The sequence below is a fragment of the Ranitomeya variabilis genome, chromosome 2, assembly GCF_051348905.1.
Source record: "Ranitomeya variabilis isolate aRanVar5 chromosome 2, aRanVar5.hap1, whole genome shotgun sequence".
Lineage (NCBI taxonomy): Eukaryota > Metazoa > Chordata > Amphibia > Anura > Dendrobatidae > Ranitomeya > Ranitomeya variabilis.
This window is the reverse complement of record NC_135233.1, coordinates 887,446,277-887,467,697: the sequence shown is the minus strand read 5'-3', so window position 1 is coordinate 887,467,697 and position 21,421 is coordinate 887,446,277. Positions and strand designations below refer to the sequence as shown.

Here is a 21,421-nt window from a genome sequence, read left to right as displayed (position 1 = left end):
TAGAAAGTCGACTGCATCAGCCCCTGGAACTCCACGAAGAATCCTTCAGGTACGTGCTGTAGGTTCCCCGTCAGGGACAGGAAACCAACTGATGTGGGAGAGAGGTACGCCCTTTTTCACCTGTAGGTTTCCTGTCCCTGGGGGCGGACCCCTCTCTCCGTGGTGCCATCATGGGGATAGAGAAAAAGCAATTGCGAAATTTAGGCTGAAAACATTCCAACATTCAAAATGATGAGAAACACTAACTGTATTCTCCTCATTTTGCTTAATAAAAAGACGATGGCAGCCAACATGTCGCAGCTGCTTTTTCTATTTTATGATGACATAAGCTTGAGATTTTCTTATGCCTTGAACTTCCGGACATTAAGTTCTTACTCCATGCTTTATACCTTTACATTTTAGAAATTAAATGCCAACAATAACCTGATGCACGCTAGCTGTCAGGACAGAAAAGCTTAAAGAGCTGAGAAAAGTGGTAATTAATGTGACACAAAAACACAGTTAAATCATTTTATGGATACCTCCAGGTTTTAGGAGTAAAGAAAACAGATACTGTGCTTGGCATTATGGAGCAGGGCAGTCTCATTGCTTAAAATAATTCATGTCAAATGAGCCATTGCCGAACGCGTCGCCCCAACTGAACTAGTTTTCGTTGTTATCGGAGATGTCCGCCTCTTCCGCAGATATGTATTGCAAGTTTTAGTGAGATACGGAGTTTATTTATTCACCTTCTTCTGTAAAAATCCAATGCAGGCAGATGTACAAAGAGCGGCAAAGACGTGTCTGATAATACAAAGGACAGATTATACCGACAGGTGCTCTGACAACCAAAATCATCCATCCCCAAATAACAATGAAGTAATGTGGACGTTCTCCTCAAATACCAACATGATTGAAGTGACTCCAACCACAACCTCTAATACAAACCTTGACTTCCTCCTTACCTAAAGAAATAAGTGCAGTTTTTCGTTTCTTAAAAAACAGAATATCTTCAGTAAATGATCCGACATCTATCAGGATGTTACCAATTTACCAACATAAATGGATGAAGGGCAGAGGTAATGTATGATCACGGATTCCAAGGTTCTCTCCACTTCAGCCAACGCTTTGGTATTTACAAGCAGTTTACCTTTGTGTTGCTGAAATCCACAACTGACCATGAGGAACAGCCCTGGATTTGATGGGGTGCTACCTACACAGGCTGTGAAACTAGCAAAGAACGGTTTCACCAAGGCCATGATGAAGTTAGCAGATGAAGGCGCCATTGTGCTTTATGTGAATGTGAAAACCACAGAATTCATCTAAAATGTTATGAGTTAGCAGACTAGGATATTCCACAGATATGTGATGACATCCACAAAATGGAAACGAAGTGAAAATCGCGCTCCGGGACAAGTAGAGAGGCCCAAACCACCACCAGAAAAAAACAAAAAGAAATAGGAAATGGTCTCTGATGTCTCCAAAAGTCTGTTTCAACCCTTTGAAACTTCTGAAAGGGCCGATCTTCACTTTAGTCCAGTCAGAAGAATTTGACTGTGCAATTTTCTGTTGTGTAACTTTGTACAGACTATGTACATTCTACAAGGTTCTTTAGTGCTACACTGTTGTACTTTTTGTCCCTGCGATTTGAGGACGTGCAAACTCCACAAAGTCATCAATGAGAACTGGCCATGCTCCTGCGAAAGGGAAAAACACCAAATTAGGGAATTCAAAGAGATGAAAACAAAAATACTGTTATCTGTTAGTAAGATCAAGCTTCTATGGGCATACAGGTCTTTACAAGGTAAATCAATTGACACCTTTATATCTTCTATTTGTTGCTGCATTCTGGTGTACTTACTGTTTTCAATCATTTACAAGTGAGCCATTGGGTGCTCTAGGCGTGGCTGCAGAGCTGGTTTCCTCAGCTAGCACCAGCCTCCTTAGCTTGATAGCTCACTGTCTGATTTCCTTGCCTGGTTCCTGGCTTTACACAGACAGTGAGCTTTCAAGCAAACTCTGGGGGCATAAGCTGATCTTACAGACAGATTTCCTTTACAGGGAATCTGTCATTATGTTTTTCCTACCTAATCTCAGAGCAGCATAATGGAGGAGTAGAGACCCTGATTCCAGCGATATGTCACTTACTGGGCTGCTTGCTGTAGTTTTGATAAAATCACAGTTTTATTACCAGGAGATTCTCACTATAGGGCTATTACACCAGCTGCCATTGAGTCGTTTATATTCATCAGCCATGTATAACCCCCACCATTGGTTGGTGACTTTTTCTACGCTATGCATAGGCAGAAAGTTGCCAATCAGTGGTGTGGGCAGGGCTATACAGAGCTCAGCATTCAGAGAACTCCTAGATCTGCAACAAAGAAACCGTTTTTAATCAAAACTGCAGCAGCCATCAAAGTGATACATTGCTGGAATTCTGGTCTCTGATCCTACATCTTGCTGCTCTCAGATGGGGCACCAAAAACCTGGTGACAGATTCCCTTTATGTGGAGATCTGGGGTCTTAAATACAACATTTGATTGGTGGGGTCTGTTCTTTGGGACCCCTGTTGATCAGCATAGTGAAGGGGCCACAGTTACCATGTTCCTTTATCATCCAATCTTACAAATGAAACATTAATTGTTCTTACATTCCCGACTGTTGGGTTCCCGCAGAACAACACTAGAACGATCACTCAACTGTGGAACATAAAATCTAGACGTCTACATTACTTTCCTGGATTTTCACATAGCACAAACTTTAAAGCGGCACAGCAATGGAATACAACATGGTTTCTGTGCCTACCTTCCTCATCATAGTTAGACATATCATCTGCTATCATTGTGCTGAAGTCTAGTAAAAGGTTCCACGTGTCCTTAGGTATTGATCGTTTATGATGTTCCTTGGTACAAGAAGAAAGAGGTTTTCAGGTACAAACTTCACAAACAAAAACTATATGTGCAATAAAAGTCCCATTAGGTGGTTGGTTGGCACTAATATTCAGTAAGCCTACACATGAATGCAGAAATCAGACATATGGCACCCTGGGCAATCCCCTCACCGACAATGACTGTACTGACATGTGATGGCTCGTCACTGGCAAATCATAATGTCGTAAATGTAAGAAATCCAAATACAACAAAAGAAATGCACACCTGAAAAAAATCCCTTTAGAGAGTTACAAAAGTACCCTTTAATGCCTTGTGAAGAGCCTACCAACGCAATACTAAGCACCGTTTGGCATTTCCATTTATCAAAGTCTTCCCTAAAAAAATACTATTAAGTGAAAAAAACAAAATAACACAGCGTTCCATTTTTTTATTGTTAGTGAATCCTGTTTTAAACACACAAGCCCCCATGATACTATAGACATCTAAGTGTAACTGATTTCAGGAGCACTGGCAGCAGAAGGTCTGTGTCTGCCGCTAGCTCCCCCATCTCCATAGAGTCTTCTAAGCACCAATTGTAATCTCCTATGAATTGAGATGGAAAGATCAGTCCAGGAGGAGAAAGAAGCAGATTTCTCTGATAAGATACAAAGTTTCTTATTATCATGTGTACTATTCATTTTTTAAATAAAAACTAAAATGATAGTTACTCTTTTAGATCAAGTACACTTGGAGTTAGAAAGACATGTCCTAAAATTTGATTGGTGGGCTCTGGGAGGTGAAGCATTTATACAAATGCTGCTCTCCTCCAATACTGAAGACGGACTCATAGCCTTAGGGTACTGTCACACGCTGCAACTTTCCAGCGATCACGACCAGCGATACGACCTGGCCGTGATCGTTGGAAAGTCGTTGTGTGGTCGCTGGAGAGCTGTCACACAGACCGCTCTCCAGCGACCAACGATGCCGAAGGCCCTGGGTAACCAGGGTAAACATCGGGTTACTAAGCGCAGGGCCGCGCTTAGTAACCCGATGTTTACCGTGGTTACCAGCGTAAAAGTAAAAAAAAAAAAAACGTACATACTCACATTCCGGTGTCTGTCAGGTCCCTTGCCATCCGCTTCCCGCTCTGAGTGCCGCCGTAAAGTGAAAGCAGATCACAGCGGTGACGTCACCGCTGTGATCTGCTCTTACTTTCCGGTCGGCAGTCAGTCAGAGCGGGAAGCAGACGGCAAGGGACCTGAAGGACACCGGAATGTGAGTATGTACGGTTTTTTTTTTTTTACTTTTACGCTGGTAACCACGGTAAACATCGGGTTACTAAGCGCGGCCCTGCGCTTAGTAACCCGATGTTTACCCTGGTTACAAGCGAACGCATCGCTGGATCGCTGTCACACACACCGATCCAGCGATGACAGCGGGAGATCCAGCGACGAAATAAAGTTCCAAACGATCTGCTACGACGTACGATTCTCAGCAGGGTCCCTGATCGCTGCTGCGTGTCAGACACTGCGATATCATATGGATATCGCTGGAACGTCACGGATCGTACCGTCGTAGCGATCAAAGTGCCACTGTGTGACAGTACCCTAATGATAGTGTTTATCTTCAGTCACAGAGATAAGCAGAGCTCGGCTGAGCACTTCTGAGTTTCAGCATCTATCATAAGGTTCCTGAAAGGGCAGTTTTTATTTAAAAGTGCAGTAGATGAAACTTACCTGGACTTCCAGTGATTGTAGGCACCCGGCATTATGTCAACTAAAAAGGGGTACATCCTCACTGGACACCCTACTTGGCAAAAATGTTATTTTACTTGTGACTCTACAGCTGTGCAAAGGGAATCTATCTGCAGGTTTTTGCTATTTAATTTTGGAACCGCATAATGTAGGGACAGAGAGCCTGATACTAGGGAAGTGCCATTTATTAGGCTGTGTGTTGTAGTTTCAATAAAATTAGCGTTTTATTAGCTGCCGGACTAAGTCTCACGTGCAGGCCGGTCAGGCTACTCTGTAACCCCGCCCCCACCACTGATTGGCAGCTTGCTGATAATTCACAGTTTACACAGGAAGCTGCCAATCAGGGATGTGGGCGGGGTTATACACAGATCAGGATTCTGACCACTACTACATCTAAAGCAGAGAAAACAGGAATGCTATCCAAACTACACCAGGGCAGTCCAGTAGGTAATATATCACTGGAATCAGGATCTCTGCCACTACATCATGCTAATCTCATATTGCACAGATTCCCTTCAAGCATTAAACACAAGGAATTTACAACATACTGTTTCCCCAAGACAAAAGACACAATAGCCATAAACCTAAAAAAAAATTCTAACTCCTTAATATATAATAACAATAATATTTTTAATCATTTAGTCAAACAGAGGGGAAATGCCCCAAAACAGCTGTCTGCAGATAGAGGTCTCATTTTAAATTCCTTTTTCATCTTTAGAGGCTTGTGAAAGGAACAGACATTGACTTATGGGGTAACTAGGTGGCAATAGCATAAAAAATAGCAATGCAGCAAAATAAACTTACCAATAAAAACTTGTTCCATAAGTCTAGGAATTTAAATCTTCCATTTAGTACTAAATTCCAATAGGCAATGGCCATTTCTAAGTCTGCAAAGTGATAACATGATTTTGAGTGCCTGATGTAGGGAGAACGTAACAAAAGTTATTTCAGTTCCGCACAATCTAGACGTACCTAGACCTTTCTGCCCTGGATTTTTTGCAAAATTGAATGTAAACTGATAAAAATCCTTAAATCGCCCCGGCTCTTTTAATTCTTGTTCCATTTTCGGTAGCTGTGCTTTTAACTTTTCTATGCTGTCACACCTGCAATAAAAATGGATTTGGGGTTTGTCCTTAGAATAACAAACTCTATATAATTGAAATATAATGCACAAAACAGAATATACACAAAGTGTTAAGAAGCTTTCTATAAATCGGGAAACTCCGGAAAACCTCTGCATGATGCACATAATGTGTGTGAGGCACTGGTTCTGAATATTTAGGACTTTAAAGTATTTACAGCCAGTACCAAACAAAGCACCCCAACCCGTATATTGGCGTTTGCTCTGGCGGAGGTCAGAAGTAAACACTTTGAACAGAGCCACAGAGTAACTTCTACCACAGATTAATGGCCGCTTCCAGAAATACAGTACAGCTGCTATTAACAAGAATAGCGTTTGAAAGCGTTTCCATCTAGTCACCGCTAGAGAAAACAACTCACTGGATGAGGGAGCCAGGTGTCGGACCCTCACCGATCTGCTATAATCTGTCCTTCAGATTGGTCATCTAAACCTATGCTCGGACAACCCCCTTTAATAATTAAAACTGTACATTCAGCAGCATATACTTGAACCTTCCATAGCGATCCCAAGAACAGGGCTCTGAAACCTGAGGTCCACACTCAGCAGACCTCCATATTGAGTAGAGTGGAGGAACACAAGCTTGACCTCTGATCCATTCAATGTCTATAGATTACAGAGGTAAATGGGACAAGGAAAGTCAGCGCACCACATTCAGATGCACTGTGGTTAGACAGGGATCATTACACGGGGCCTTCTTAGTCTGGGACGTGATGGCAGCATACAAAAGAAAGAGTCCGGTTCTCAAGCGAAAACAAAACTAATTGGATTTGTTCTTCGCTGGAGAACCACCCTCTTTCTTTTGTATTCGTTTTCATGGGACTGCTGGAGAAAGCCAAGCAGTCCAATAGACAATGAATGGTGTGGAAGTCTCCGCTCCATTCAAGATGTAGCTCTGCAGGTCCCCTTTCTCACAGTCCCAAATGTTAGACCCATAGTAATCAGTACATTATCTTCAACCAATAGGGGTAACTTTGTGTTTGGGAATAGTCCTTTAATTATGTTCTATAGTTATATACAATGTGGGATGGAAAAGATTAGCCTTATATACAGGTGCTTCTCACAAAATTAGAATATCAAAAAGTTAATGTATTTCAGTTCTTCAATACGAAAAGTGAAACTCATTATATAGTGTCATAACAAACAGAGTGATCTATTTCAAGTGTTTATTTCTGTTAATGTTGAGGATTATGGGTAGCAGCCAATGAGAACCCAAAAGTCATTATCTCAGTAAATCAGATTAACAAAAATCACATGAAAAGGCTTCCTAAGCGTTTAAAAAGGTCCCTTAGACTGTTTCAGTAGGCTCCAGTCATGAGGAAGACTGTTAACTTGCCAGATGTCCAGAAGGCAGTCATTGACACACTCCACAAGGAGGGTAAGCTACAAAAGGTCATTGCTAAAGAAGCTGGCTGTTCACAGAGTGCTGTATCCAAGCATATTAATGGAGAGTTGAGTGGAAGGAAAAAGTGTGGTAGAAAAAGGTGCACAAGCAACCGGGATAACCGCAGCCTTGAAAGGATTGTTAAGAAAAGGCCATTCAAAAATTTGGAGGAGATTCATAAGGAGTGGACTGGTGCTGGAATCATTGCTTCAAGAGCCGCCACACACAGACATATCCAGGACATGGGCTACAAGTGTCGCATTCCTTGTGTCAGGCCACTGTTGACCAATAGACAATACCAGAAACGTCTTACCTGGGCCAAGGAGAAAAAGAACTGGACTGTTGCTCAGTGGTCCAAGGTGTTGTTTTCAGATTAAAGTAAATTTTGCATTTCATTTGGAAATCAAGGTCCCAGAGTCCGGGGGAAGAGTGGAGAGGCCACAATCCAAGCTGCTTGAGGTCTAGTGTGAAGTTTCCACACTCAGTGATGGTTTGGGGAGTCATGTCATCTGCTGGTGTAGGTCCACTGTGTTTTATCAAGACCAGAGTCAGCGCAGCCGTCTACCAGGACATTTTAGAGAACTTCTTGCTTTCATCTGTCGACAAGCTTTATGGAGATGGAAATTTCATTCTCCAGCAGGACTGGCACCTGTCCACATTGCCGAAAGCACCAATACCTGGTGTAAAAAGAACAGTATCACTGGCTTGATTGGCCAGCAAACTCACCTGACCTTAAAGGGAATCTGTCACCCCATTTTATGTCTATAAGCCAAGACCAATGCCATCAGGGGCTTATCTACAGCAATCTATAATGCTGTAGATAAGCCCCCTGGTGTAACCTGTAAGATAGGAAAAACAAGTTAGATTATACTCACCCAGGGGCGGTCCTGCTGCAGTCCGGTCCAATGGGCGTCACGGTCCAGGGCCTCCCATCTTCATACGATGACGTCCTCTTCTTTGTTTCCTGTCGCGGCTCCTGAGCAGGCGTTCTTTGTCTGCCCTGTTGAGGGCAGAGCAAAGTACTGCAGTGCGCAGGTGCCAGGAAAGGTCAGAGAGGCTCCTGGGTAAGTATAATCTAACTTGTTTTTCTTATCTTACAGGTTAGATCAGGGGCTTATCTACAACATTATAGAATGCTGTAGATAAGCCCCTGATGGCTGTGGCCTTAGCTTATAGGCCTAAAATGGGGTGACAGATTCCCTTTAACGTATTGTCAAGAGGAAGATGAGTGACACCAGACACCCAACAATGCAGAATAGCTGAAGGCTGCTATCAAAAGAACCTGAGCTTCCATAACACCTCAGCAGTGCCACAGGCTGAACACCTCCGTGCCACTCCACAATGAGGCAGTAATTGATGCAAAAGGAGCCCCGACCAAATATTGAGTACATTTACTGAACATACATTTCAGTAGGCCAACATTTTGTATTTTAAAATCATTTTTCAAGCTGGTGTTATAAAGTATTCTAATTTACTGAGATAATGACTTCTGGGTTTTCATTGGCTTTAAGCCATAATCATCAACATTAACAGAAATAAACACGAGAAATAGATCACTGTAATGTCTCCATATAATATACGATTTTCACTTTTTGCATTGAAGAACAGAAATAAATTAACTTTTTGATCACATTCTAATTTTGTGAGAAGCACCTGTAATCAGTCATTTTAAATAGTTAACAGTAAAGACTTTTCTCAATTCCTTTATATTACTCCACAAGCAAGGTGTGCAACACATCTTTCATGAAGGGTTAATAGCCCATCCACCACTCACCCTAATTCGATCATTCCATCCATAAACTCCTGCTTTGAGAACTCGCATTGTGTGGCTGCTCTGAATTTCCATGCAATAATTAACACACTGACGCTGGCAGGATCGAGAGCCAAATCATCACAGAACTGCTGGATACCATCTATTCCAATTTTATTTTCATCCTGAGGGTCTGCAAAAGGGAAGAAGGTAGTAAAGTGCGCACATAACCAGCGTGTGAACCAATCATCGTCAACAATCACTGCCAAAGAGTTAATGAAGTGTCACAAAGCAAGCGACATCGATGAAACTAATCCACATGGGTTTTCTTTTTTACTGCATTTGGGCAGAACCTGTAATCCATGCACTGCGGCATAGGAGAAGCTTCACTACAGCTCTTCCAAGACCTTTCATTGTAAAGTCACCAGAAGCAGTTTATTGGCCCCAAGGTAGCAGAAGCCATTCACATTGTGCCTGGCGGAGAGAAGAGACAAGAGCCCCTCCATCGCCATCTTCTAGATTACTTATTTCCTTGATTCTGGCAAAAGTCAGCAAATAGAAAGGCTTGTAATGGAAAGATGCTGCACATGGGGATTTAGAAGCACCAAGACACAATAATCTTTGGTGAGAGACATATCTCCTATACTATACGGCATGCAGGTATTAGAAATAGTAAAGTTTCTCCCTAATGGTCATGTGTGACTGAAGAGTGGGACATCTAGTGGTCAGAAAGCTGAGCTGCACATTCTAAGATTGTAAGCCATCATAGATAACTTCTGCAATGAGGTGTGGGACTACCTGTGCTTTTCCTACGAGCTTTTTTAAGGCATCGATCAAAAGAACAAGACAGGCTTAAAACATGCAAAGATCTGTTATTATTACGGACACTTCCTGCTATTTTCGTTCACCGCTGACTATGACTACACGCTGTGAGATATCAGCCTCTAACTTTTATAAGGCCTAATTTGGCCTTTATGACCAACCGTCATATGTGTGCTGATGTAGCAGTATCAGAGATTGTTTTGTCCATGGCGTCATTCTGGGGTGCATGCAACTTATTACCCAACTTCTATATGGAGAAAGAGAAAACTATTCTGCCATCAAATAAGTTAAAGTTCCTCTGTGTCAGCACAATTAAGGCAACACCAAATGTTTATTGTTTTATGTAAGTTTTATTACTGTTGCATAAGATAAACAGTTTTGAAAAAAACTATTTTTGTACCTCCGCATTCCAAGAGCCATGTCTTTTTCATTTTCTATCAAAACAGCAGTGTTGAGACTCCTTTTCTGCGTGATAAAATGTTCTTTTCCATGGTAACATTTTAAGATAAATACAACTTTTTATTAAGATGTGTTCACATTTCAAGGTTTGACAATTCTATTTTTTTGTTCCATTATGAAGGACAGAAAAATAGAATAAAGTCAAACAGATCTGAGGGATAACTGATGCCAACCTAGTCGGGGGGAACCCAATGAATACTATGGGGTCTGTCTGGGTGCATTGTATAAAACTTTTTTATCTGTTACAACAACTGACCCATAACGGATCCTCACCTAATAATCAGTGCATCAGATCAGCTTTTGTATTATTCTGTTTATCTGTTCCTCAAACTGGAACAATTGGAATGTCCAACCAAATTGTGAGTTAGCTCGAGCCCTTTTGGAGGTGTAATAAATCAAAAAACAGCAATTTTTATGTAAAAAAAAATAAATGTCATTCAAAATAATATATACTTTAATTTGCAGGCCAAATAATGGCCTTAAGGTCTTACAGCTATAGCGGCCTGTTCTGAAGATATCAACATTTAGGTGGTAAAAATAAACTTCATTCTGGTTATGCCTCTTTGCATTAAGTTCTGAAAAGCACCTGAAGGGTTAATAAACTACATGAAAGCAATTTTGAATACGTTGAGGGGCGCTGTTTTTAAAATGGTCTCGCTTTGGGGGGTTTTCAATATACAGGACCCCCAGAGTCACTTCAAATCCCTAAAAAATAAGTTTTGTAAATTTCCTCGAAAAAAATGACTGCTACATTTTTAAACCTTCTAAAATGCTAACAAAATAAAACAACATTTTACAAATTGATGTAAAGCAGACATGAGGGAAATTAATGTTTTTCTGTGGTATCTGGATTACAGGGATAGTCATTCAAAGTTGGAAAATTGCTAATTTTTAAACATTTTTGTAAAGTCTCTGATATTTTTATAAATAAACACAGAAAATATTGACATAAATTTGCCATTATCATAAAGTACAATATATCACGAAAAAAATCAATCTCAAAATCACTGGGATGTTGAAGCGTTCCAGAGTTATTACCACATAAACTGACACTGGTCAGATTTTAAAAATTCGGCCCGGTCACTAAGGGGTTAATAGAGACAATACAAAATTTATAGTTTTCTTATGTCTTGCTAAATAAAAAAAAATACTTAAAAAAAAAACAAGTCATCATATTTTGAAACCCAACGTTATTTATTTTTTTTTTTTTGTAGACAAAGTAGGGTGAGGGCTTATTTTTGGAGGTACATGCTATAAGTTTCACTGGTGCCATATGAGGGCCGGAATTAGCGTAATTAGATGCAAAACAGCTGTAGCCGGTCTGTGTGTCTTCACTCTGTATTCCCGTATGTCCATGGAATAATAAAGCACAAAATAATGCACCAGTGGTGGGGGCACTTATTTTCCTTCTATACTCGGAATTTTTGAATATTATATTGCTGCACGTTAAGCCCCACCACTCCTGGCATGCGTATCTATCCAGCATTGCATACTCCAGTGGTCTATACGTGCGCCAGTGCCAGTCTGCTGATCTTTTAAGATGGCTGACAATACAAAAGGAATAGTTTTATTATGTCTTACTAAAACAACAATTAAAAAAAAACACTTTAAAAAAAAAAAGCTTAAGTTATTTTTGACTTAACATTTTTCTGTAGACAAAATTGTGTGAGCTAAACAAGCCCAATTTTTCCAAGCTCTCCTCATATGAGAGGCCTTCCATCCCTTGTAATAATCTAGTTTCCTGCCTTTTTAACTAACTTCTGAATATCCTTCTTAAAATGTAGCGCCCAAAACTGGACAATAACAACCCCTCGGCATAGGGGCACATCATTCTATGACTGTGACGTGATCATGAGTTGCTGATGGGTTGCTATATGACAGCAGGCCGGGCATCAAAGACCATGATTTTTACTACCGTATGTGCAGCAATACTATGGCATTGCTGTAATCAGGGTGGATAAAAATCAATGTTTTTAAAAAAAAATCAAAAAAATCGGATTTTTTTTTATTTAAATCGGATTTTTTTTATTTAAATCGGATTTTTTTCAATAAACTGCTTTTTGAGGAAAATATTTTACCATCCAAAGGTTCTTCCATCATGAGATAAAGCTGAGTTGTTTAACTCAGTAGAATAAAGGCTGTATATGTGTAACATTCACAATGCCATGCTCTTCCAGAGGTTTCTGTAGGATGCTGACTATCCAACAAGTTTGGGCATGTCAACTGAATGGAAAAAGAAACTAAACCAAAAGTGAAACCAAGCTAGAAGTGTGGAATTAAAGGGGCAGTATGAACAAAATGTGGAGGCTATTAATAGTTTATACAATTAAGACATGCTGCTTATAAACACCTACCTATTGCCATATAGTAAAACAAAAAAGATTTTTACTTACTTTGGGGTCCCCCCCTCACCCTGGCGTTAGATCGTTGCCCCTAGTTTTGTCCGTGTAACTATGGGCGCACATGCGCACTGCTCTCACTTCTCATTTTAATCGTGATTTATATTAAAAAAAACCTTTTGATTTAAATCAGTGATTTAAATCATGATTAAAATCATGATTTAAATCGATCCGATTTAAATAGAAAAAAATCTTTTGATTTAAATCGTGATTTAAATCATGATTTAAATCGGCGTGATTTAAATCAATCCACCCTGGCTGTAATTGGCACAAACAATCAGACAATTGCATGTACAAGTCCCTTAAGGGGACTAGAAACAGTGAAAAGAAAAAAAATCACCTCCATTCCCCCCCCCCCTTACAAAAATAAAAAAATACACATATATGGTATTGCCGTGTTCAGAAAAGTCTGATCAAAATATAAAATTACCGTAAACAGAAAAAAAAATTCAAGAATCTCAAAATTATGTTTTCTTGATCGCTGCAATACCACAAACAATTGTTTAAGAAACAATCAAAAACGTCATATCTATCCCAATATGGTATCAATAAAAAACATCTCACCCCGTAAAAAAAAAGCCCTCTGACAGATACGTTGACAGAAAAATGAAAAAGTTACGGGTCTCAGAACACGGCGACAACCCAATTTTTTTTTCCAACTTCAAATTTTTTTTTTCACACAACTAATAAAAAAATGGACATTTGGTATCACTGTAATTGTACTGATGAGCAGAATCCTATTGCAAACTCATTTTTACCACAAAATGTACACCATAAAAACTATTTACAAAAACGAATGTCAATTTTTTTCTTAACTATTTGTCCCCACTTGGAATTTTGTTTGTTTTTCAGTACAGTATGTTGTAAAATAAATGGTGTCATTCAAAACTGCAACTCATCCCTCAAAAAACAAGCCCTCGTATGTCCACATCAACAAAAAATTTTTTTTTTTAAAAGTTACCATGTCTCTGAAAAGAAGGAGAGAACAATAACAAACGCGAAATCGGAAATTGGCAGCTTTGTGAAGTGGTTAATTTATGCCAAAAAATGGGTGTAAAAAGCAAAGTATGGTCTACTAAAAATTGAATGTCTTACAATCTAGCCAATTTGTTATGAGACATAAAAGTGCTGTCCCGAATCAGTGATTGATGAGGACCTGATCAGAGCACCACATGAAGACCCCCCCAGGCCGCCCCGGGGTATGGACATAACATTAACTACAAACTGAAAACAAAGATTAACCCCTTCCTGACGTCGGTCGGGATAGTACGTCCGAGGTCAGCTCCCCTGCTTTGATGCAGGGCTCCGCAGTGAGCCTGCATCAAAGCCGGGACATGTCAGCTGTTTTGAACAGCTGACATGTGCCCGCAATAGGCACGGGCAGAATCGCGATCTGCCCGCGCCTATTAACTAGTTAAATGCCGCTGTCAAACGCAGACAGCGGCATTTAACTACCGCATCCGGCCGGGCAGCCGGATATGAGCGCATCGCCGACCCCGTCACATGATCGGGGGTCAGCGATGCTTCAGAATAGTAACCATAGAGGTCCTTGAGACCTCTATGGTTACTGATCCCCGGCAGCTGTGAGCACCACCCTGTGGTCGGCGCTCACAGCACACCTGATTTTCTACTACATAGCAGCGAACATAAGATCGCTGCTATGTAGCAGAGCCGATCGTGCTGTGCCTGCTTCTAGCCTCCCATGGAGGCTATTGAAGCATGGCAAAAGTAAAAAAAAAAAAATTAAAAAAAATGTGAAAAAAATAAAAAAAACATAAAAGTTTAAATCACCCCCCTTTTGCCCCAATCAAAATAAATCAATAAAAAAAAAAATTAAACCTACACATATTTGGTATCGCCACGTTCAGAATCGCCCGATCTATCAATTAAAAAAAAGCATTAACCTGATCGCTAAATGGCGTAGCAAGAAAAAAATTTGAAACGCCAGAATTACGTTTTTTTGGTCGCCGCAACATTGCATTAAAATGCAATAACGGGCGATCAAAAGAACGTATCTGCACCGAATTGGAATAATTAAAAACGCCAGCTCGTCACGCAAAAAATAAGCCCTCAACCGACCCCAGATCATGAAAAATGGAGACGCTATGAGTATCGGAAAATGGCGCATTTTTTTTTTTTTTTTTTTTTTTTTTTTAGCAAAGTTTAGAATTTTTTTCATCACTTAGATAAAAAATAACCTAGACATATTAGGTGTCTATGAACTCGTAATGACCTAGAGAATCACAATGGCAGGTCAGTTTTAGCACTTAGTGAACCTAGCAAAAAAGCCAAACAAAAAACAAGTGTGGGATTGCACTTTTTTTGCAATTTCACTGCACTTGGAATTTTTTTCCCGTTTTCTAGTAGACGACATGGTAAAACCAATGATGTCGTTCAAAAGTACAATTCGTCCCGCAAAAAATAAGCCCTCACATGGCCAAATTGACAGAAAAATGAAAAAGTTATGGCTCTGGGAAGGAGGGGAGTGAAAAAAAGAACACGGAAAAAAGGAAAATCCCAAGGTCATGAAGGGGTTAAACAACAACCACAAGACGGATTTCATCAACCAAGGTATCATTTTAATCAGTATAATGGCGCCGACCTGACACTGTCTGTAGGTCACTGTGCACAATCCTACTGACTGGTAATAGAACTATAAGGCTATGTGCACACGTTGCAGTTTTTGCTGCGGATCCGCAGCGGATTTGACGATGCGGATCCGCAGCAGTTTTCCATGCGGTGTACAGTACAATGTAACCCTATGGAAAACAAAAACCGCAGTGCACATGCTGCGGAAATTTCCGCGCGGATTCTCTGCGGAAAAAAAGAAGGAGTATGTCACTTCTTTCTGCGGATTTCGCAGCGGTTTTCAACCTGCACCAATAGGAAAGTGCAGTTGAAAACCCGCAGAGGAATCTGCAGAAGAAACCGCAGGAAAATCCGCAGTGAAAACCGCAGTGGTTTTGCACTGCGGATTTTCCAAATCCGCTGCGGAAAAATCCGCAGCAGAATCCGCAACGTGTGCACATACCCTTAAGCACAGCACTGCTATCACTATATTTACGGTAAATATAGAGATAACAGGGCATTTGAATATGCACACAGCTCAGGACAGCAAGAGCTGTGATTAGGAGAACTGATCTTTAGCAAGATTTATAACAGTATCTTTTCAGTAAGAGCGGGAAAAGGAGGGAGGTGAGCAGCTAACTGCTGCATAGAAATCAATGGGCTAGAGAGAGGTGGCTGGTATGTTAGGAGATAACCACTCTCCTGGAATGTAACTACTGTGCATTCTTGGTCAGTGTCTGAGCAGGCACTAGTGGCCAATCTTCATGGAAACCACCTGTACTCTATGAAAGATAAAAGCTCTCAATGCAGGAGAATGACTGCACATTGAAAAAGTAAGTCAATTGCTTATTTTCATGGTAACTACAAGGCCACCATAATCTATCTCCTCTGTATGTCTCCAAACTAATCTCCCGATATCTTCGTACACGTAATCTCTGGTCCTCTCAAGACCTCTTCCTCTCCTGCACACTTTTATGTTCCTCAATCAATCATGTCCAAGACTTATCCAGAGTATCCCACATCCTCTGGAATTCTGTGCCCCAACACAATCGATTGTCCACCACATTTGAAGTTTTCCAGTGGAACTTGAAAACACATCTCTTCAAGAAAGATTACAGCCTATAATGACCCCGCTGCCACCTCACCATGAAAGGTCCGGCAACCCCCAACCTACTGTCCCCTTCCCAATTACCCTGTAGACTGTAAAAACACAAGGGCATGGTCCTCTCCTCTCTATACCAGTCTGTCATTCTGAGTTTGGTCAATGAATTTTATATTTGTATAATATCACATGTACAGAACCATGGAATCAATGGTGCTCTAAAAATAAATAGTACTACTGCTACTAATAACTGATGAAAGCAATTTCATAAGTTGAGAATATCCCCTTAAAGGCTGACCAATGAAATTATGGGGTAAAGAGAGCTACCAGATCTGATGCGTGCATGCCTGTACCCACTTGATCCAGTTCATGGCAGGATCTGATTGGCACCATTTACTCACAATGTATACCAGAAAAGACTTACAGAAATTAGAAAAAAAAAAATGGTCTCCCATTGTGTCACCACTAGTGTTGAGCGATACCTTCCGATATTTTAAAGTATCGGTATCGGATTGGATCGGCCGATATCCAAAAAATATTGGATATCGCCGATACCGTTACCCGATACCAATACAAGTCAATGGGACATAAATATCGGAAGTGATCCTGGATGGTTCCCAGGGTCTGAAGGAGAGGAGACTCTCCTTCAGGCCCTGGGATCCATATTCATGTAAAAAATAAAGAATAAAAATAAAAAATCTGGATATACTCACCCTCGGACGGGCCCTGGCTGTCACCGCTGCAAGCGTCTGCCTCCGTTCCTAAGAATGCAGAGTGAAGGACCTTTGATGACGTCGCGGCTTGTGATTGGTCGCGTGACCGCTCATGTGACTAATCACAAGCCGCGACGTCATTGCAGGTCCTACACTCACTGCATTCTTAGGAACGGAGGCTGCCGGTTGCACCGCTGAGGTCCAGGGGCCGTCCAAGGGTGAGTATATCCATATTTTTTATTCTTTATTTTTTACATGAATATGGATCCCAGGGCCTGAAGGAGAGTCTCCTCTCCTCCAGACCCTGGGAACCATACGCACCGCACACGCCTGGGAGCTTATAGGAACTTCCGATTCCAATTTCCGATATCACAAAAATATCGGAACTCGGTATCGGAATTCCGATACAGCGAATATCGGCCGATACCTGATATTTGCAGTATCGGAATGCTCAACACTAGTCACCACAAACAAATAATAAATAACAAAATTATTTTATGCAATTTATGGAGAAGCACTTCACGAGGCTACTAAAAGCACTAGAGGAGATAATGTGAGGCAGGAGCTGAGCACTTACCCTTGTATCTGTTATACAGCTGCTCTAACTTCTTTCTGTCCAATGCTCCTTTTACACTTTCTCGGATATAAAGTTCGGGGTTCTGAAAAAAGTTGTCTGTGGCAACATCTAACTTCCAGTCATTCTGTGACAGGCAACTCACTGCAGTCTTTTCACTAGATTGTGTGAAGATCATAAACTGACGAACTTTATCTTTCTGCGAGGATTTCAACTTGTTCTGTGGACGACAAGAAAATTGGGAAATAAATATCCAACTGTGATCAGAGAATGAAGAATAAATGTAGCGATGTCTCAGCCCAAAATGGGAGGTCACGTGCCTATAAGCCATGGAAAGACGAGAACGCTACAAAGAACAGCAGTGCACAGGAGTGTGGTTCCCAAAACTCCATCCACATGCATTGGTATCTCCTACAAGCCCTAGATTATCGGCATGCCAACATTTTACCCCCCTGCCAGACACAGCTAATTTTTGCTTTTTACCTCCCGAGAGCCATAGCTGTAGGAGGTCTTGTTTTCAGCAGGACAAGCTGATATTTTGATGGACACCCACTATTAAACCACTACAGCATTTTATTTCTTTTTTAGTTTCTTTTATTTTTTTAAGTTTCCAAATCGCAGTCTTAAACCTTCCAAGAAGTGGTTAAATCAGCTCATGCCGATTATCTTGTGGAATTGCCACAGGTTTTTGCCTCAACTTCCATCCTGGAGACAATTATTGCTATGTGAGACCATACCCATTAGGTAAGTGTACACGTGATTGCCGCTGGCGTTCTCTGCTCATCTGAAACGTTTCACAGCTAAATCCACACGTGTTATATGTGGTCTTTGCAAAATCCGCACCGCAAGTCAATTTGCACACGTTACATTCTCATAACGTTTGGATGCAATTCCTTAATATATACCATACATATTCTTAGACTTGTGACAATCCTGATAATTACTGGTACATATTAAAGGAATACAAAAAGCAAGGAATGATATCAAATAAAGAAACACTAGTACTCACCTGTAAAATCCTCTGCAGTTCCAGCTCTTATTGTCCCACACTGATTAGATGTGCAAGACAAGGGACAGACCAGCGGAGACCACCGGCACAGCAGCACAGCTAACACATGATTTTACAACATTCCCTGCTCTCTGATAGGTTTTTTATTCTTGGACAACTCTTATTCATTACTAGATGGAGGCCCGATGCTATCGCACCGGGAGGGCGATAATGTCACGATGGGGGCCGGCTTTGCAGAGTTGAGACTCTCTCCCCCCATGAGCTCACCCACCTATCCACTCTCTCTTTCCACGTGTGCTGACTTCTCCCATCTGTGCTCTCTTCTTTGACCTGTCCACCCCATGTGCTATACCCAGTGTCTGCTGTCTCTCCTTCCTGTGCATGATACATTTTGTGAGGTAAAATATTGTTTGAAAACAGTCAGTGAAATATTTTACCTGACAAATGAAAACCTCTGTGATCCCCTGCTGTAATATCAGTATGGTCTTTTGCTGCCTCCCCTGCCCAGGAGATGTGGTATGCTCCGTACACGGTTAGACGCAGACAAATTTTAAAAAGAACTTTCGTTTGTGGGAAAATCCCTTTAATGTGACCGGCTTCCTCTGCCTGTAGACACGTTGCGCATCTGCCACCGGGATCAGCCGAATGATTCACTGCGCCTGGGCGGAATTCTCACAGGCAATCAGACCGCTGCCATCTTTGTGCAGACAGATCGCGGCGGTCACATAAAAACTGCGCATGCGCTCCTCCTGTACAAAGATGGCGGCGGTCAGCGAATCATTTGGCTGATCCCGGCGGCGGCGTGTTCGCGACAGTGTTCCGCTGGTGGTACCGCGCAAGAGGCTGCATACGGCGTATACAGTGTGTGTGTGGTGCGTATGGCGTATAGTGTGTGTGTGGTGCGTACGGCGTATACAGTGTGTGTGTGGTGCGTACGGCGTATACATTGTGTGTGTGTGTTGCGGCGGTGTTCCGCTGGTGGTACTGCGCAAGACGCTGTTTCCATTATGGAGGTTGGTGAACTTCCGCTGTTTGGAATTCTGGGATCTGGACACATCTGGACTGAACAGGATGTGAAGACATTATAAGGTAAGTATATGTTAAGATGTAAAGAAGATGTATGAGGCCCACCATAGACAGACACACATATATTACAACTATACACACAGACAAAATACACAATGCTTGTGGGGCTGAATGGTGCATAAATGATAACATTACTTACAACACTAATATAGTCAGTTTATAACCTAAAAAAGGACATGATACCAAAGATATAACCAACTACTGTAAATAAGTTTATTAAATACGACAAAAAATTTTTTAAAAATTGGAGAAACTGACAAGAATAGTGCATAGTGCAAATTGCTAAATACATCCAAAGGGGTACAGATCAATCATCCTGGGAAGTAAACCTCAAAAAGACAAGGTAAGTACTAATAAATGTCCAACAAGGTCCTAAGACCAAATAAAGTGCAAGAATAGTGTCTCTCAGCATAAGTACCAGTAGACAGATGATCCGTGGTTCCCCCAGACTCCAGCTCCAACGCACGTTTCGCCTCCCGTGGCTTTTTCAAGGGCTTTTTTTTTGACTCCTTGAAAAAGCCACGGGAGGCGAAACGTGCGTTGGAGCTGGAGTCTGGGGGAACCACGGATCATCTGTCTACTGGTACTTATGCTGAGAGACACTATTCTTGCACTTTATTTGGTCTTAGGACCTTGTTGGACATTTATTAGTACTTACCTTGTCTTTTTGAGGTTTACTTCCCAGGATGATTGATCTGTACCCCTTTGGATGTATTTAGCAATTTGCACTATTCTTGTCAGTTTCTCCAATTTTTAAAAAAAATTTTTGTCGTATTTAATAAACTTATTTACAGTAGTTGGTTATATCTTTGGTATCATGTCCTTTTTTAGGTTATAATTTGGTATTTGGGACATTTAGTGAGATTGTCTCACTTAGTTGTGTTTTACTAATATAGTCAGGTATAACACAACTTACATCATTAGAGGGCAGAGCCACACAATCATGTGTAGTATAACACGGCCAAGATATCGCACAGCCCCACCACAATGTGCTGCATAATGTAAGGTGTGTCCTAGGTGACTGCGAGGCGGTGCGATACCGCGTCGTACTGTACGCGTCTGTGGGGCGGTGAGATACCGCATCATACTGTAAGCGTCTGTGGGGCGGTGCGATACCACGTCATACTGTACGCCACTGTGGGGCGGTGCGATACCATGTCATACTGTACGCCACTGTGGGGCGGTGCGATACCGCGTCATACTGTACGCGACTGTGGGGCGGTGCGATACAGTGTCATACTGTACGCGTCTGTGGGGCGGTGCGATACAGTGTCATACTGTACGCGTCTGTGGGGCGGTGCGATACCACGTCATACTGTACGCGACTGTGGGGCAGTGCGATACCGCGTCATACTGTACGCGACTGTGGGGCAGTGCGATACCGCGTCATACTGTACGCGTCTGTGGGGCGGTGCGATACAGTGTCATACTGTACGCGTCTGTGGGGCGGTGCGATACCGCGTCATACTGTACGCGACTGTGGGGCAGTGCGATACCGCGTCATACTGTACGCGTCTGTGGGGCGGTGCGATACAGTGTCATACTGTACGCGTCTGTGGGGCGGTGCGATACAGTGTCATACTGTACGCGTCTGTGGGGCGGTGCGATACCGCGTCATACTGTACGCGACTGTGGGGCGGTGCCCTATTTAATGATGCACGTAGTGTTATACCTGACTATTTTGGGGTGATCTAACAGCAGTATAATAAATAATGATGGACCTTGCATACCATTCGGCCCTGCAGCACTTCTATAAGTTCTGCATTTATGAGTTGTTACACATGAGTGATGGTTATAAGCTGGGCTGGGTACGT

At 41.7% G+C, this 21,421-nt stretch overlaps 1 protein-coding gene across 1 annotated transcript in view; it reads right to left on the bottom strand.

The window, feature by feature from the left end:
• Nucleotides 1-496: 496 nt before the first annotated feature.
• DCUN1D1 (defective in cullin neddylation 1 domain containing 1) overlaps nucleotides 497-21,421 on the bottom strand; it is a 30,292-nt gene continuing 9,367 nt past the window's right edge. The window contains exons 2-7 of the mRNA XM_077290432.1: nucleotides 17,516-17,732; nucleotides 8,900-9,068; nucleotides 5,576-5,706; nucleotides 5,408-5,490; nucleotides 2,785-2,881; nucleotides 497-1,676 (exon numbers count right to left, since the gene is read on the bottom strand). Of these exons, the coding sequence (XP_077146547.1) occupies nucleotides 1,597-1,676; nucleotides 2,785-2,881; nucleotides 5,408-5,490; nucleotides 5,576-5,706; nucleotides 8,900-9,068; nucleotides 17,516-17,732 (777 nt within the window). The 3' untranslated portion in view covers nucleotides 497-1,596. The remainder of the gene's footprint in view (nucleotides 1,677-2,784; nucleotides 2,882-5,407; nucleotides 5,491-5,575; nucleotides 5,707-8,899; nucleotides 9,069-17,515; nucleotides 17,733-21,421) is intronic.